The sequence below is a fragment of the Pelodiscus sinensis genome, chromosome 12 (assembly GCF_049634645.1).
Source record: "Pelodiscus sinensis isolate JC-2024 chromosome 12, ASM4963464v1, whole genome shotgun sequence".
NCBI lineage: Eukaryota > Metazoa > Chordata > Testudines > Trionychidae > Pelodiscus > Pelodiscus sinensis.
In genome coordinates, this window is record NC_134722.1 from 13,966,476 (window position 1) to 13,984,712 (window position 18,237).

Below are 18,237 nucleotides of genomic sequence, written 5' to 3' on the forward strand. Positions count from 1 at the left end.
ACTTATTGCATAGCTTCACCATGGTAGGCTGACAACTGATGCTTTCCCGTTGACTCCATCTACGTGTCTCGTTCCGGTGGAGTACCAGAGTCAACAGGAGAGTGGCTCAGCAGTCGATTTCTCACATCTATACAAGCGGCAATAAATAAGCCACTGCTGGATTGATCACTACCTGTTGATCCAGCAAGTAGTGAAGACATGCCCTGAACCTTAGCTGGATTAGGGTATGTATACACTGCAGCTCGGAGCTCCTCCCTCCTGACTCATGTAGACAGACATACTAGCTCTACTTGAGCTAGCATGTTAAACATAGTGGTATGGATGTTATAGTACAGCTGGTGGTGTGTGTCTGTCTACCTTGGCTAGGAGGTGCATTCCCTGCTGCAGTGTAGGCATATCTTAGGTACCTAGATAAAGAATGTTTCCTATCCTGCTAATGAGAAAGAAGCAGCTTTAACTCTATGTCCAGTCTTGGTGACTGAACTCTCAACTCTTTACATAGTGGCTCAAACCAAGAACTTGTACATCCAGTCATGTTTTGAGCCAATTTTCTTCAACTGAGCAAAACTCCAGTTGACATAAATGAAAGTCTTCCTTGAAGAATGGCTACATAATTTTTTCCTGGTGTTACCAAATTTAAAATATTGAAATACAATGCCCTTCTTACGCAGTTGCCTGTACCCTTGGAAAGTAACAGTACTGAATACTCACTGATGAATTGAGCGTATGCCGAAGAAATCTTACAACTTTGGAATCAGAAGCTGGGCATGCCAAAGCCATGTATCGATTACGGAATGTCCCATAGATTTTCAGATGAAATCCAGGCTTCAGAGATTCCTTACCCGCGGAAGATATATCCATTCCATAAGCAGAGAGATCAAAATATAGACTATGAGCACGGATCTCTGGAGTTGGCACCTATAAAGTGCAAGAAAGGGGAAAATAATTAAGAGGTACAGTGAATCTCAGAGTTAAGAACACATTGGGAATGGACATTTACTCTTCAGGAGAAAAATGCTGCTTTCCCTTTATTTTTTAGTAGTTAATGTTTGACACAGCACTGGTAGAGTACCAAAGTCAGGTCCATACAATATCCAAAAAGTTACAGAAGAGGAACAAAAATGCCTCTAAGGGTTAAAATTCTTATGATTTATGAGTAGGCTTGGAAGGATTAGATTTTTTTGTTAGTTGGTAAATGTTCATTTCACTAAACCTACACAAATTACTCAAAAATGTATTCACTGATAATAGCTGAAGTTTACAGATAGGCAAAATATAAAAGATGCTGCTTGAGAACTTAAGAATTTGATTTATGGATATTTACTTTGGATAGTTTCACATTAACATTGACAATTTGTGTTTTGATCTTTATAAAGCTTTAATTTTGTTTAAATCTAAATGTCTGTCATTAAATTATGACTCACTCCCCACATTGTTTGATCCCCCCAAGAATTTTCCACAAGTGTGAAAACACGAAGAGATAAAAATTTAAAAATGCTTAAAAATAAACACTGGTATTAGCTATTGCAATTATAAAAAATAAATTATGCCCAGCCTACTTATAAACTCTCTTCTCAGAGCCTTTGTCCCCAGGATATTGAACAGTATTCCTGAGAGTGGCATAAAGCTTGACATTTCCCTTCCTATTCATTTACACCTTGTTTCTTTCCTTTCAAAGGATGAATGGATTAGCATAGCAGTACTAATTAGCTATGCATGGAAAAGGCAACTGGCACAGTGGGCAATGCATCTATTCTTGTCATCTTCCCTTAATATTCTAGCAGTCAAACTATCCACTGCACATGTGTGACGGGGTGGAGCAACCCCGTCACCCGCCGATGGCGCAAGGGGCGGACGGGGAGACGGGAGCAGGTGCCTCGGGCCGAGCAGCCCCGGGAACGCTGAGAGACGGGGACGGAGTGCGTCATCAGCAAATGCCCAGACGTGCTGATGACGTCACGGGCGCGCCGGGGAGCGCCGGGGCGGGAACCCGGAAGTGCGGGGGAGAGGAGAGCGACCACGGGGGAGACAGTATAAAGGGCACGGGGGCACCAGGGGAAAGGAGGTGGAGCGCGGAAGGGGAAAAACGGCGTGAACCCGGAGGGGGCCGCAAGGGAGGTGAGTGGAAGGGAAACACGGAAGGCGAAGGGCTAACAGGAGCGGAGGGTAACTACGCCGGGTGGTAACCGGCGGCGGAGTGGACCAGACCCAGGGTGGGCCGTGAACCCCAAGTGCAGCGTGTTTGGGGTCTGTGCTCCCCCTGCTGCCACTGAGAGTCTCACTCTTGGTGTTAGGGCCCTGGGTCGGGGTTCAGAGAGAGGGTGGGCCCGGACCCCCCACTCCGCCCAGGAGGCCCAGAACTTAGTGTTGCCCCGCGTTGCCTGGAGGGGCCTGTGAAAGCGGGACGCACGGACTAGACAACACGTGACAACATGGTAATCATTTCCTCTAATTGGTTGGGGTTTTTATGTAATCTTGTTCCATCCTATTTACTGAAGTGGCTAAGAAAGTTTAATAGGAAGCTGTGGGGGTTATCAGTTTTTCTTAATAGTGAGAACAAATGAATTTGAACAGAAGCAACACAATAATAGCAAAAAAAATTATATCTGTTATATAACATTAATAATCTTATGTGAGATATTTATGAGGCAAGAAATCTATTCTGTTTTGACAGGGCTTAACTGGTCACTAAGTTGCTTATAAACGTAAGATCTTCTACTGATGTACAGAGAAGTATCTACAACACATTCACCTCATGTCTGTAACATCTTTAGGACATCTGCAAATCATTTATTAGCCTTTATAAAGTCTTCTAAAATGTACCCCAGACTATAATGCATGACCTGTTTCACTCAGTGGGAAAAAAAGTTTGCAAGCAAACTGCCATGATACCGCAGAGAAGAGTAAACAACTGATAGCAAAGAGTGTTCTCTTTATTACCTGTCTCTGATCAGGCCTCTCAATAGCAGCATTTGCTCCATAAGCATTACAGGATTCCACAATGTAATCTGAACTGATTCCGAGGACTGAGCTTGATTCTCCACAAGATCCATCTGCTATCACAATTATTTTTGGCCACTCTACGGCTATATTCTTCCTTATAAAGTCATCTGAGAACTGAAGGAAATGGAGAGTCGACCATGAGTGTTGCACGTCTACTGGTTACAGTAAAACACAAATGTTAGAACATGGATCTCCTCTGAAAAGCAACAAATGTAAAAAAGCCCCACTTCATTCAGTTGATCTGCTTCACAGTTTCCACCCTGAGTTATTCTGAATATAGACAGGCCAGCCCCGAGGACTTGTCCCAAGACCTAGTCCATTTATTCAAGACTTATTACTCCAGAGATATGCTTGGATAAATGTGAGCAAAATACTGGTCTTCATCTAGCCCAGCAGCACCTCTTCCATCATCAAAGATAAATGATCAGTGAGACACATCTCTGGCATGGGGTGCTATCTGCAGCAATCAAATTTCCCAAATCTGGGGATTTTACTCACATGTGGTTTTGTTTCAACTTTAGCACCAGTGGTTTACCTCCAGCATCTAATAAAGTGATCTCTAAGGCTACGTCTAGATTGGCAAGATTTTGCACAAACACTTTTAACGCAAGAGTTTTTGTGTTAAAATATTTGCGCAAGAGAGCGTCTACACTGGCATGTGCTTTTGCACAAGAGATGTGCTTTTGCGCAAAAGCATCTGTGCCAGTGTAGACGCTCTCTTGCACAAGAAAGCTCCGATGGCCATTTTAGCCATCGGGCTTTCTTGCACAAGAAATTCATGTTGCCTGTCTACACTGGCCTCTTGCGCAAGAACACTTGCACAAGAGGGCTTATTCCTGAGCGGGAGCGTCATAGTTCTTGTGCAAGAAGCACTGATTTCTTACATTAGAACGTCAGTGTTCTTGCGCAAGAACTCGCAGCCAGTGTAGACAGGCTGAAACAGCTAAGTAAAAAATGTAGACAGAACCTTATTCAGGTCTACTGTTATATGGAGCAGAGAAGCATATTACATTCCCTGAATTTGACCCTGGAAATATAACTGCAAAATATTAAAACTTCACATTTCTTGAGAGACTTCCATCAGAGATTTTCAAAGCTCAACACCATTCATGAAATTTAGCATCTCTAACACACTTGGGGAACAGTTGAAAAAACAATCACAGAAAGATAAGGAGCCAGAATCCGATCTCATTTTCAGCCATAGGCTGAAGTAGGGATGGGGCGGCAGGGGTAGAGGGATAGGGGCAACATTCCTAGTCACCTGGCTGAGTGCCCTGGGTTCCAGCTGCTGGCCCCATGCACCAGAATCTGTGCTGCCAGTCCCAAATGTAGGGGTCCCAGTTTGACAGGAGTAAGGGGGATCAGCATCCCATGTTTCAAAATGTTCCCATGCCACTGTTTACAGCATTTAAATCCGGAATAATTATAATGAGAACCTTGTGCAGGATTACAGTGGGATTCTTGTTACTGATGTCTAAATAGTGTTTATGTTATTCTCTTTGCATGGCAGATTAAATGGAATGTAGGATTGGAAGTATTATGACCTAAGGGTTTTTTTTAGTGCTGCCCTTTAAACAACTTCTGTACAAATCAAACATAGCTGCAACAGTTGTTCCCAGGCAATATTCTCATCAAACAGATTGTAAATGGCAAAGTACACTCTACATGGTAGAATTAATGTGTCTGATGGGTTTGAGACTATTTCTGATCACTCATTGCTCTAGTTCACCTGCAATTGCTAAGCATTTCTGTATGGATTGTCAGATAACTCACGTATGAACAAACTTCAATATAAGGCATCTGTAGAAACATCTGATATAATAACATTAGCAGTTTTACCTGTTGCGTCATGGTTCTTATTTGAAACTGCAAGTTAGTACTTCAAGAGATCAACAACAGGGCAAAAATCTTTTTTAGAATGTTGTGAAAAGAAAAAAAAACTATTTTGAAAGATTTATACTCGTGAGATGGAAATGAAGTAAAAATAGCCTGTGTTATGCAGGAGGTTGGATTAGATCATCATAACAGTTCTTCTGGCCTTTGGACCTCTCGGCCAGATCCTCGGTGTAAAAATTAGCAGAACCAATTTACACCAATAAAACCTACAGAACTGATTCTGATTTACACTTTAATCACATAATCATGAATAAAATGGAGGAACGTTTACAATACAATGGCAAAACATTCCGCCTTGGCATAACTTCAGAATCCCTGGAGTACCCCTCACACCAATCTATCGCCGAAAGGGAACATATTCAATTACTATACTTTTCTAGAAGACTTACCCAGCATTTCCTGGGTCTGGTCCAGGAATGTGTGTAGGGGGGAGGAGGGGAGGTCGTGCAGGCCTCCTCCCAGTGTACCTGGTTGGGTGGGTGGGATTTCGGAAAGGGGCCAGCCTGATGCCAGGGAAACCCAGGGATGGAGATGGGGATGAACCAGGGTGGAGGGGAGGGGTGCTGGAGGACTAGCCTGGGGCTGAGGATGGGGCTGAGCATAGCACAAGCTTCCCCTGTTGGTGGACCCTGTGGTGTCCCTGTGGTACTGATGGGGTGCCTGTGGCTTTTTTGTGTGTTGGGGGGGGGGGGGGGGAAGGACTGCTGTTATGAGACCAGTGGGCCAGAAGGCCAGGGGAGATGGGTTTGGAGCAAGGTGGCCAGTTACTTGGGCTGCTGCAGGCAAGATGGAGAGTAGGGAGGTTAGATATTTAATTTAATAATTGTGTCACCGCACCAAATCTTATCAGTTACAGGATTATTCGATGGTCCCCATAGGCAAGGCTGGCAGCTAGAGCACCCCCAGCCTCACTCTAGGGGAGCCCCCTGCCACCACATGCTGCTGCCTCTCATAGAAAGGGACTCCACAAAGCCAGTGCTCTGGGGGCTGCCCCCACTGCCTCGTGGGTAGGCAGCAAGAGAGGGCAGATGGCTCTGTGGAGCTGGCATGTGCAGAGACCCGGCTTAAAAACTGGCTCCCCACATGAATTGGCTCCCATCTGCCCCCTTTTCTGTGCTGCTGCCTCTGATAGAAAGAGAGCAGAGCGGGGGTGAAGGAGAGGCAAGCAGCTTCACAGGACCCAGTATGCATGAGGAGCTGGCTTGAAAGCTGGCTTCTTGCATATACTGGCTCCCGCCTGCCCCCCTCACCTATTTAATCCCTCAGAGGCAGCAGTGCAGGGATGGACAGACTGCTCTGTGGGATCCGGTGCTCATGGGGAGCTGGCTTTTAAGCCGACTCCCCAGGGGCACCGGCTCCCACTTCCCCCCTTCTTGCTGTCAGGGAGCACGGGGAAAGTATTTGGATTCTGTGTGTGCCTCTCACACCTGGCTGGTGAAAGGAAGGGGGGCAGAGGAGTAAATCATGGAATCCAAGTACTTTCCCCTTGCTCCCTGATACTCAGGGGAACAGGATAAAAAGCAAGCCACACCCCAGTATGCATGGCTTCTGCCCTCTCCTTCTCCCCGCATTCTCCCGAAACAGCACCCTTGAGTATCACGTCCATCCTCTCTCCGGCCCTCACCTTTCCATGTTATGGAAAATAACTGAATTCTAGGCACATCCTGTTTTCCTGGAACAACCAGACCCTGGCCTGGCTTTAAGTTGGGATAAGAGGAAGCTGCATGCCATAGTTGGTAGTCCTACCTCTTACCACTTAGGAGTTCTTGAACAAACAGATTCATAGACAGACACACAAATCTCTAAAATATATATCTAGATTGATACTGCTGCATCACATCTTTCTGTTCACATAGCGCTAGATGGCATAATCACTATTCATTCTTCAGAGTACCTATCTGTAAAAATAGTTCCATTGGCTTCAGATGGACTGTTCTATTCTCTATGGATTCTTATATTGCACTCATCACCTTCCAGTAACTCATTAAGCCACATGAATAACACACATCATGTGTTTGTCCTCTCATCCCTTCCTACCAGGAGAAGTATATGCTGTGAAGTATCTTGTTTTAGTAGGGTTTTCAGTTATTTTTACATTTTGTTTAGCTCCCCTCCTCTCCTAATTTGTACTCTGGCTTATCGAAAGCCTATGACACTGGCAGTATCTTATAATTATTGAATATTTCACGTTAGAGATTCCAGAACAATAACCCTACCTACCAAATGTTTGTTAAAACACTTGTATGGTTTGATTTTGCTTTTTATTGGTGATAATGCAAAAAACTTACCAACTGGAAATGCCAGTTTGGCTTGAACTGTTGGTTATTTATATGGTATTGGTACTTGCTTTCCTAGATCTGATATGTACAGAATTCCTAATCAGATATGAAGAAAGTAGCAAAAGAATCTTTGCTTGACTGTTCCTAGTTATTAACCCACTGGTCTTATCTTTGTGTTTACCATATTTGACCTTTCGTTGACCGTAAAGCTCACATTTAAAATGACCTATTTGCATTACCTATGAAAATGGCCAAATAAACCCAACAACTCTAGAGAAACAGAGCCAGCTATCCATGAATAAATATCTCAGAAGATCGTAAAATGTGAGCCTGCATCTTTGGTTTTTATGAGTTGGAGACATTTATTGCTTAGCACTACTACTGCAACAGTGGAGTTATTGCTTATATAACCTTAAATGTTCCCATTAGCTTTGTTTCTGCTCTGAATTATGAAGCAACATTTAACTCTCAATTTCTACCTTTGCCGCACTCTGAACAATTAAGGATGTGATTTAGTCACAGGGGTCACAGATTTTGTGACTTAAATGTACTTATGTGACTTCTTTGTCTTTAGACCCTGCCACAACCCCCTTCATGAGGGTCATACTTCCATTCCCCCAGCAATCAGCCTTTCCTCCTCCACCACTCTTACTTTTAGTAAAAAGTCAGACAGGTTGAGGGCTTCTGTGATTTTTTGTTTATTGTCCACATCCTGCCTGTGATTTTTACCACAAGTAACTGTGACAAAAGCTTAATCTTATTCATGATACACATACATTGGCCCCAGTGTTCCCTCTAAGCTGTGGGGCAGCACAGTTTCACAGGTGATTAATCAGCCCCGCCCAGTCTGTGCTGCCCCACAGTTTAGAGGGAACACTGATTGGCACCAGGGGCTAGATGTTTGCTCTTCTTTCTTTCTTTCTTTCTTTCTTTCTTTCTTTCTTTCTTTCTTTCTTTCTTTCTTTCTTTCTTTCTTTCTTTCTTTCTTTCTTTCTTTCTTTCTTTCTTTCTTTCTTTCTTTCTTTCTTTCTTTCTTCTACCACCCTAATAAAGATAAAACATTCTAAACATATTAATATGATGTGAAAGGGCCTAGAGGCTCCATTGTGCTAGTTACTATACAAACACAGCAAGAGATACAGAGAGGGAAAGTCACTTGCCCCAAGTCACAAAGCAAGTCACTGGTAAAGTCAATAATAGACTCAGTTTTTTTTTATCCCACTGGCCATATCGTAGCTTTCTAAAACTAACTGTCTAAAATGAGCAATAGTGCAAGATCTACCAGAATACATTCTGAAATATTTCATTCCTTAAAGTCTCTTAGCTATAATTTTGTGTATGTGCTAAATTTCATCATGGAAATTTTTACAGCAATAGGAATTAGTTGCTAAAACCAACTGAGCATGTGTAAAAAGGCAAATATGGTGCCTATTGATAAAAAGAGAAATAAGGACAACCCAGGGAATTACAGACAAGTCAGAGATAATGGAGCAAATAATTAAGCAATCCATTTGCAAACATTTGGAAGATAATAAAGTGATAAGTATTAGTCAGCATGGATTTGTCAGGAACAAATCATGTCAAACCAACCTGAGAGCTTTCTTTGATAACAAGCCTTGTGAATAAGAGGGAAGAGGTAGATATGGTATATCTAGACTTTAGTAAAGCATTTGATAGAGTCTCCCATGACCTTCTCATTAATAAACTATGGACATATAACCTAGATGGGGCTGCTATAAGGTGGGTGCATAACTGGTTGGATAACCATTCCCAGGGAGTAGTTATCAATGGTTCATACTCATGCTGGAAGGGCATAGCAAGTGGGGTTCCACAGGGATCAGTTTTTGGACTAGTTTGGTTCAATGACTTCATCAATTACTTAGATAAAGAGTACTCTTATAAAATTTGTGCATGATACCAAGCTGAGAGGTGTTGCAAGTGCTTTGAGAGATAGGATTATAATTCAAAATGATCTGGACAAACTGGAGAAATGATCTGAGGTAAATAGGATGAAATTCTCCAAGGAAAAATGCAAAGTATTCCACTTAGGAAGGAACAATCAGTTTCACACCTACAAAATGGGAAATGATTGCTTAGAAAAGAGTACTGTAGAAAGAGATCTTGGGGTCATAGTGAGCCACAAGTTACATGTGAGTAAACAGTGTAACACTGTTACAAAAAACCCCCAAAATATCATTCTGGGATGCATTAACAGGCGTGTTATAAGGAAGACACGAGAAGCAGTTCTGCTCTACTCTGAGCTGATTAGACATCAACTAGAGTATTCTGTCCAGCTCTGGGCTCCACATTTCAGGAAAGATGTGGACAAACTGGAGAAGATCCAGAGCGTCTCATCTAGAGTATGCTAAAGTGTTGAAAGAGGATATGCAAATTCTGATTTGCATATCTTCTTCCAATCTCGCTTTCGAAAGTGAAAGTAGTCTAGATGTGGTTTTTTTTGGTAAACTCCTCCCTTTTTCGAAAAGCTGTGTAAACCTCATTTTTTGAGGAAAAGCAGCTTTTTGAAAAAGGGGGGGCATTGCCAAAAAAAACCACATCTAGACTACTTTCACTTTTGAAAGCGGAGCTTGCATATCCTCTTTCATATCCTGCAGAATTTGTGTATCCTCTTTCAACACCTGAACCCGAGAAGAGCAATAAAAATGATTAAAGGCCTAGAAAACATGAACTTTGAGGGAAGATAGAAAGAATTTGGTTTGTTTAGTCTGGAAGAGTGAGGGGGGACATAACAGCTTTGAAGTACCTTAAAAGGTTGTTTCAAGGAGGAGGGAGAAAAATTATTCTCTTAATATCCTGATTATAGGAGAAGAAGCAATGGGCTTAAAATTGCAGCAAGGGAAGTTTAAGTTGGATACTAGGAAAAATTCCTAGTTGCCGGGATGCATAAGCACTGGATTAAACTGCCTAGGGAGGTTGTGGTATCTTTCTCAGGTACATCTAGACTGCAAGCTTTTTTTGGAAGGAGCTTTTCCAGAAAAGATCTTCTGGAAACACTTATTTCAAAAGAAAGCGTCCACAGAGCAAAAGCTCAACAAAAAAGTGGTGTGCTTTTTTGAAAGATAGCATATACATTCATTGGACGCTATCTTGCATTTAAGTTGTAATTAGTCTGGATGGAGTGGCCACAAGGGTACCTGTTTTATTTCCTGGAGTTCTCTTCTTTTGAAAGAACTTCCTCTTCTGCATCCACGCACACCGTTTTCTGAAAAAGCTTTCCGGAAATAGGCTGCTTCCTCGTAGAATGAGGTGTACTGCCATCAGAAGAACCTTTCCATTCTTTCAACTTTCTGTCAAAAGAACTCAATGGCAGTGTGGATGCAAGTATTGTTTTTCCAGGAAAATGGCTGTTTTTCGGGAAAAATGCTGCCGTGTAGATGCACCCTCACTGGAGATTTATAAGAGCAGGTTAGACAAACTCTTGTCAGGGATGGTCTGAATTGTGCTTGGTCCTGCCACAAATGCAGGGGGCTGCACTTGATGATCTCTTAAGGTTCCTTCAAGCTTTATGAGTCTATTCTCCCAGCTCTGGTATTTCTTTCTCACATCTAAAAGCGTTCTCCCTTTATGAGTTCTTCCATGCATGTTTGTCTGTGGCCAGGGTTTTTTCCATGGGTACATTAGTGATGTATATGCCAATTTTCATACAAATGTCTGAAAGATCTACAGAGTAATCAATACAGTTCCAGAATGGAGAAGGAGAGATGTATAAGAGACAAAAGTTTTTCTCCATCTGAGACTTTTAGTTAGATGGAATAATAATATGGGGAATCTATTTCAGACAAAACGAATTGCACAAGAGAAGACTTGGTTTGCAAGGGGCAAGACTGAGAGGCACTGACTTCAGGGGGAGTTGAATTTGCTCAGTGTAGGACAGGATTTGGAAAATGTCCTGTTTCATGTCAAACTCCTCTGTTATACTACAAGAAATGAACATTAATCATGCTTTAATTTGTCCCCATTAGCTGGAAATTATCCTACATCTAACAAACACAGAGCCTTCCTGTTTTTTTAAATTAAAGAATATGAAATACTGGGCCACAGCCTCAGCTGATGCATAGCTCTGCTGACTTCACTGGAGCTACACTGATTTACACCAGCCAATTATCTTTTCAATCTGTACTCTGTTTTCATAAGGTCTCAGCATGAAGCCTTGTGCTGAGATAAAATATTTTGATACACTGCGTAAACACATCTAATGAATTGCACCGTCCTTTCTTTAGTTAACCACAGGTTATGTTTTGCAGTCAGGATTGGATGATGACAGATTGGTAAGGGAATGTATATCCCAGAGCTATATTCACAGCGAGGTCAGTGTTGAGCTGACTTAGCATGATCTGATAGCAATTTTGTTCTCAAGCCCAGTTCCTAGATGGGTATCGATATCACAAAGCCATTTTCACTATTGCTACCCTTGTTTACAGTCTAACAATGGCCAAGGTTTGAATGGACACAGAGAATGACACAGCTCCTTAAAGGCTAGTGGAAAGACCTCCTATTCAGAGAAGATGAATAATAACCAGTGGCAGCTTAAATCACTTTCTTCAGGGCTTTATTTTACCGATTCTTAAACAAAAGGATGCCAAACAAAAACAAGCCACTCACAACAGTTGGGGTCAATGATCTGTCCGGCTTCTTAGCCAGCTAGGAAGGGAGGACACATTCTTCCCATTAGCTTGCTGCTGTCGCAACTACAACCCCTCTATCTTTGTTTCCCTATCATTTGATCACCCATGTGACATTTAGGAGTCTGGAGCCCCTCATGCACTGGAACATGTTGAGCACATTTCTACCTGGTGATGCCCTCCATCACTATAGGTGGTTCACCCCTATAGTGGATGCAGTGCTTCTATGGGAGAAGCTCACACTATCAATGCAGTCCCACTTCTGGGTTAACTAGGACACTTCACTTTCCAGAGCTGTCAGTTCAGTTCCTATTAGATATAGAACGTTAAGTTAAAAGTTAAGAAATTAAATGGCAATGTTTGAAGATGTCAGGAAGAACACTTTTTTCTGCTGTTTTGAAACTGGCTCATAATTTTGCATCTGTGCCAATTAAATTGAAAAAGAACTGGGGTGATATTTTTCCCTCCAAGATATGAATAGTGGAAGATTGGGGCAGATCCAGCAACAGGATTAATGTCAGTGAGATTTCAATCAAATGCACAGGATTTGATCCAGCAAGGTATTTGCTTAGGTTACATCTACACCAGTGGTCACCAACCTGTAGATTGTGATCTACTGGTAGATCTTGGAGCCTCTGACAGGGGATTCTGACTGGTTTGGCCAAGAGGCTACCAAGTGCTGGCACTTCAACTGCTCCTCCCCTCACTGCTGTGGATCTCCTGCCCTTTGCCTTGGAGCTTCCACTTCCCACAGGGAACCTCCTGCTTTCTGTGCAGGGCAGGGAAGGGAGAGTAGATGTGCTCATGACAAGATGCCCCCCTCTCCCACCCTGTATCCTTTCTCCACAGAACAGAGAGGGGGCACAATTGGACTTGGGATGGAGTTTGCTGGCTGCTTTTAGGAATGGTGCAGGGCCAGGGCAGGGGTGAGCCTGCCTTAGCCTCACTGGACCACCACCCAGGATCCACCTGAAGTAAGCAGGGCCCAGCTGGTGCCCACATCCTGAAACCTTACCCCAGTCATGAACCCGCTCCTACACCACAAGTCCCTGCCCCAGCCCCAAGCACCCCTGAATCTAAATGCCCTCTCAGAGACTGCTCCTAGAACCCCCTCTGACACCCCAACTGGCTGCCCCAGGCTCAGCTCAGAGGCCCTCTCACATTCCAAATCCCTTAATCCAAGACCAGAGCCTGCACCCCAGACCTTTGCCTCTGCCTGGTGAAAGTAAGGGAGGATGGGGGAGGAGGGAAGGGAGGGAGGAAGGGAGGATGGAGTGAGCAGGGGTAGGGCCTCAGAGAAGGGGTATAAGGGAGGTGGAGCAAGGGTATTTGGGTTTGAGGAAGATCTTTGATTGCAATTAAATTCAAAAAGTGATCTCATGCTTAAAAAGGTTGGAGACCACGGATGTACACTATAACAGAAAGTTGGCTTAAGCTACCCAACTCCACCTACATGAATAACGTAGCTGGAATTGATGTACCTTAAGTCAAATTACCATGAGGTCCACACCATGGGATGCAGGTAAACAGGAGAAACTCTCCTGTTGACTTCGCTTATCCTTTTCATTTGGGAAAGAATAACAAAGTTGATTGGAGAGTGATCTGTGGTTGATTTGGCAGGTCTTCAGTAGACCCACTAAATTGACCACCGTTGGTTCGATCTCAGAGCATTGGTCTGGGCTGTAGTGTAGATGTAGCTTTAAACTTTAGCACACAAGCAGTCCTCAACAGAGAAAAAAACTCAATGAATGCAATGATACTACTCACATGTTTCAACGCACTGCTTGATTAAGGCCTTAGGCTGTGTCTAGACTGCAGGCTTCTTTCGAAAGAGCCTCTTTCGAAAGATCGCGTCTAGACAGCAGGCGGATCTTTCGATAGAGGAAATCCACTTTTTCGAAAGAGAGCACCCAGCGAGTCTGGATGCTCTCTTTCGAAGACGGCCTCTTTACATTGTAGAACGCCTTCTTTCGAAAGAGGAACTTTCGAAAGAAGGCGTTCTTCCTCGTGAAACGAGGTTTACCGCCATCGAAAGAAAAGCCGTGTTCTTTCGAAATAATTTCGAAAGAACGCGGCTTGAGTCTGGACGCAGGGGAAGTTCTTTCAAAAAAAGGCTACTTTTTTCGAAAGAACCCCTGAGTGTGGACACGGCCTTAGTGAGGGACTAATACGAGTATAGGCTAGTGCAATGCAAGCATTCCCCACATAGCTTTGTCACTGCAATAGAATTTTGACCATCAGCACTCCCTGCTGTTTCATGTCTAGGGCTGTGTCCAGACTCAGGGTTTTTTTCGAAAAAAGTAGCCTTTTTTCGAAAAATCTTCACCTGCGTCTAGACTGCAGCCGCGTTCTTTCGAAATTAAATCAAAAGAACGCGGCTTTTCTTTCGACGGCGGTAAACCTCATTGCACGAGGAAGAACGCCTTTTTTCGAAAGTGCTCTTTCGAAAAAAGGCGTTCTTGAAAGCAAACAGGGCTTTTTAGAAAGAGAGCATCCAGACTCACTTGCTGCTTTCTTTCGAAAAAGCGGCTTGCTTTTTCGAAAGTTCCGCGTGCAGTCTAGACGCTCTCTTTTGAAAGAGGCTTTTTCGAAAGTATCTTTCGAAAAAGCCTCTTTTGAAAGAGGCTTGCAGTCTAGACATAGCCTAGGGCTCATTTTCAGCACAGATTCCTAAATGTTTGTGTAGGGGTGGGTTGTGCATGTGTTGAGTTTTATTTGCCCACTGGGGATAAAAGAGAAGACCAAGCTTGTTTGAACTTAGGTCCCTGGAGCTGAATATCTTAATTTTCATTTGGATATGATGGATTTAACCAAAGTTAAATCTGGACAGTCTTTCTGAATTATGCTCACATCCACATTGAACCTTCTGAGGTCACCCTCCGGCATATCTGCTTAATTAGATGCTGGTTACAGTTTGTTCAGTGCCTTCAGTCTTGATATTTTTTACCCTGTTTACTTTAGCTGGCTGAGATGGATTAGCCTACTAAATATGTAAGATGGTAATTAGTTTAACAGCATGTTAGATTTATAGATCTGTTCAAATAACAACTCATTATTGGCTAGGCTAATTCTGTAATGTACACTAATTTAATTATTTCATACATTCTGAAGTAAACACAAAATGGCAGTGTGTCAATATTTTACCCTTAACATAATGTCATCTGATTCAGTACTCTGGACTCAAGAAAACATATGCTGCCTGAAATCTAAAAATAACATATAACAAAAATAAAGGTTGCTTGTAATAAAATAAATTATGTTGACCTATTTCCATCCTACAAAGGAAGATACAGTTCAAGTTTCAGATTGCCAGTTACTGTCCATTAATTGCAGTTCTGGTCAAACATTACAGGTCTAGCATTAAGGACAATCTGATGCCTAAAGGTGTGGTCTGTGACCCACAAGATGTAAATTCCTGATCACTGCTTTGTCACAAATTTCATGTGTGATACTCGTTTAATCCCTGATCTTTCTGTGACTCTGGTCCTCATCTGTAAAATGGGGCTAATAAACTTTCCTTTGTCTATTTCATTTGTAAAGCACTGGGGCAGAAACTCTAACTATATACAGCCTATAGCACAAGATGTAAGAAGTCCTCCTTTTATTTAAAAGAAGTAATCCTGCCAAAGGCTGGGTGCCTCTGGCTAGTGCTACATTTAAGCCTGCCCTGCCAACAATGTTGACTCTCCCCTTTTCTCTTTCTAGGGCCTTGCAACCTTGGTGCCCCAAAACTCTTCCCCCAGGAAGCATAAATCATAATTATATGATTACTAAAGTAGGTCAAAAGTTTTTAAATTGAAAAGGGGTGTCAAATGGAAATTCCCATCAAAGTCAATTTTTAATAAAATAGTTGGGGAGAGGGGATGTCAAAAACACCTCCTCCCAAAACCCAACCACCCCCCTCAAAAAATCTGGAAGCCACATTTTTTTTAAACAAACTTGTGAAAACCTTGAAATGTGGCAAAGTGAAGTTTTAAGGGGGAGAAAAGATTGCCTCCCCCCTAAAAAAAGTGTTTGCAAGAGACAGAACCATTCCTCAATGAACTCTTCTGGGTAAGCCACCCCTCACTTAAGCAAAGGGAAGGGAACACTCTGAACCCAGAATATCTTTCCTCCCTCTTTCTGCATTTTCTTCTTTCCAGATGTTTTCATCTGATAAAGGAGAGGAACTGCTGGTTGCTCTCTCCCTTTCCTTCCAGCCTTAGCAGGGGTTCCTTCCAGACCGCGGGGACACAGGTCTCCAGGGGAGGTATCTCCCCCAAGCAGTGGGCCAAGCCTTATAAAAGCCATGGTGTCCAACCAGTTCGGAAGTGGCTATTATTCTGGTTACTGCTTTAGTGAACTAGCTACACTCAATCGGCCAAATAGCCGCATGTGGCTAGTGGCTAACATATTGGACACCATGGTTTGTAAAGCCACCCAAGTCCAGGGGGAGCGATGCAAAGGATCAGACCCTAGCTGAAGGAAGGGTGGGGGAGGAGAATAAAGAACAGGAAGAAAGTTGGAGGGGGGCATAACTTCACTTACCAGCTCACAGGGGGCTCAATTAAATCAATGGCAAACAGCTCCCATTGAACCTAGTGGGTGCTGCTGGATTGGGCCCTCCTTCCCGCCCACGTCTTGTTCTTCTTCCCTTCCCGGGAACCCGAGGAGAAGTTGCAGGGCTAAATTAATCCGCAGGCGGAGCCAGTGCAGCCCGGGCTGCCGGGTACTTGCCTTGGTGCCCAGCAGGATGCGGATCTCCTGCCTGTGCTTGTGCTGCTCCAGGATGCTGAGCAGGTGCTCCTGGAAGACGCCGATGCGGGTGAAGAAGTGCTCGTTGTCCCAGCAGCCTTCCAGGTTATCGAAATCCACCCCCAGCGCCAGCAGGAACCCGACGCTGCGCGGCTGCAGGGCGATCTGCTGGGGTCTGCAGAGCAGAGCGGCCCGCGAGCGCTCGTCCAGCAGCGTCAGCTTCAGCACCTTGCCCGAGCGGACAGCGACCAGCGCAGCCGTCAGCCCCACCGGGCCCGCCCCTACGATCAACACCGAGACCCGGGCCCGCCAGCGGCGGAGCCGGTCCACGCTCACCTTCACCGCCACGTAGAGCAGCACGGCCAGCAGGGTGCTCAGCGCCGTGTCCAGCGCCAGGCTCTCGTACTGCGCCTCCAGGGCGCGCAGGCGGCCGCCCGCCTCCTCCATGCTCCCCGGGGCTGCGCTCCGGGCAGCACCAGTCCCTGAGCTCCGGCCCCGGCAGCTGCGGAGCCTGCAGCACCCCCGCCCTGCACCGCCTCTACTCCTCGCTCCCTGCGGCTTCCAGCATGACCCCCGCCCCGTCGCCTGGCAAAGTCAAGGGCCCTCCCTCCTCCACTAGGGAGCCCGGGGAATCAACAGCGGAGGTCCGCCCCCCCCCGTTCCCTTTTGACTTGGATGGCACCACTCGCCTGGTATCCCCACCCCCAGGAAAGTTTCTCAGGGCGGCAGGGGAGGCTGGGTCCCGCTGGATCTACCCGGCTCCTGCCGATTTGTGGCGGCCAAACCCTGCTATTGGACCAGCCCGAACCAGAGATCAAGGCGCCAGAAAACTCCAGCCCGGAGCTGGGGGAGGAGGCTTCAAAAGCGAAGCGGAGCCAGCCGCGGGAGGTGGCCAAGTGTCGATTCCCAGCCCTCACATTCTGGGAAAGTTTAAAGAGAAAGTTTAAAGGGGTCCCCCACTTCACCCCCCTTCTTCCGCAGTTCTAGATCCTGCCACATCCCTGCACATTTAACGTTGGGAAGCTCCAAGCCCACCCCTGGCTCCAAAAATGTGCACTCCAAATAAAACACCCTCCCCCCCCCCCGCTCCGCCAGCTGCTCTTCCTTCGTCCTGCAGGAGTGACCATGAGGAGCGGGTGAAGCTGCTGCGTGGGGAGGTAGGCTCCCCAGCCTGTGGCCCCGACCAGACTCCACCCCTGCTCCGCCCGCGCCCCTTCCCTCCCCACCACGCTACCCCTTCCCCACTATCTCCCTCTTCTCACCTTTTCCAGTCAAATCCCTAAACCCAAATGTACCAATTTTTTTTTTGGGGGGGGGGAACCCACACTTCTAAAATTTCTTTCTAAAGAAAATGGAACACGTTTTTCACTGCATGCCAGATTGTGAAGACTGAACATGCAGAAGGTACTTAATTAAAAGCACTAAATTTGGGACTCAGATTTATTTGCATAAACTTTAAGGCAAGTCAGTTGTCCTGCTGAATGCAATATTATGGAATCCATGATGCAGCTCTTCTCTGTTTTACATTTTTTTCATTAGTATTTCTAAGCTTATTTTAGGTTTTAAATAAACTCTTAAGCCTTCATTAAGTAATCATGCCAGATAACTAGATATTAACTCAGTGAAACAAAAACATTATTTTAAACTAATCTGAGCAGCTTAGTTTGTTCATAACAAAGTTC

General features: G+C 44.5%; 1 protein-coding gene across 2 annotated transcripts in view; it reads right to left on the minus strand.

The window, feature by feature from the left end:
* Positions 1-17,733, minus strand: part of LOC102445422 (uncharacterized) — a 43,609-nt gene extending 25,876 nt beyond the window's left edge. Inside the window, exons 1-3 of one of the 2 annotated variants that reach the window (XM_006122440.4) lie at positions 16,538-17,723; positions 2,941-3,117; positions 712-918 (exon numbers count right to left, since the gene is read on the minus strand). In XM_006122440.4, coding sequence (XP_006122502.1) covers positions 712-918; positions 2,941-3,117; positions 16,538-17,002 — 849 coding nt within the window. In that variant the 5' untranslated portion in view covers positions 17,003-17,723. Of the gene's footprint in view, positions 1-711; positions 919-2,940; positions 3,118-16,537 lie in introns of both variants that reach the window. The other variant, XM_075940024.1, reaches the window with a different exon arrangement.
* Positions 17,734-18,237: the final 504 nt, after the last annotated feature.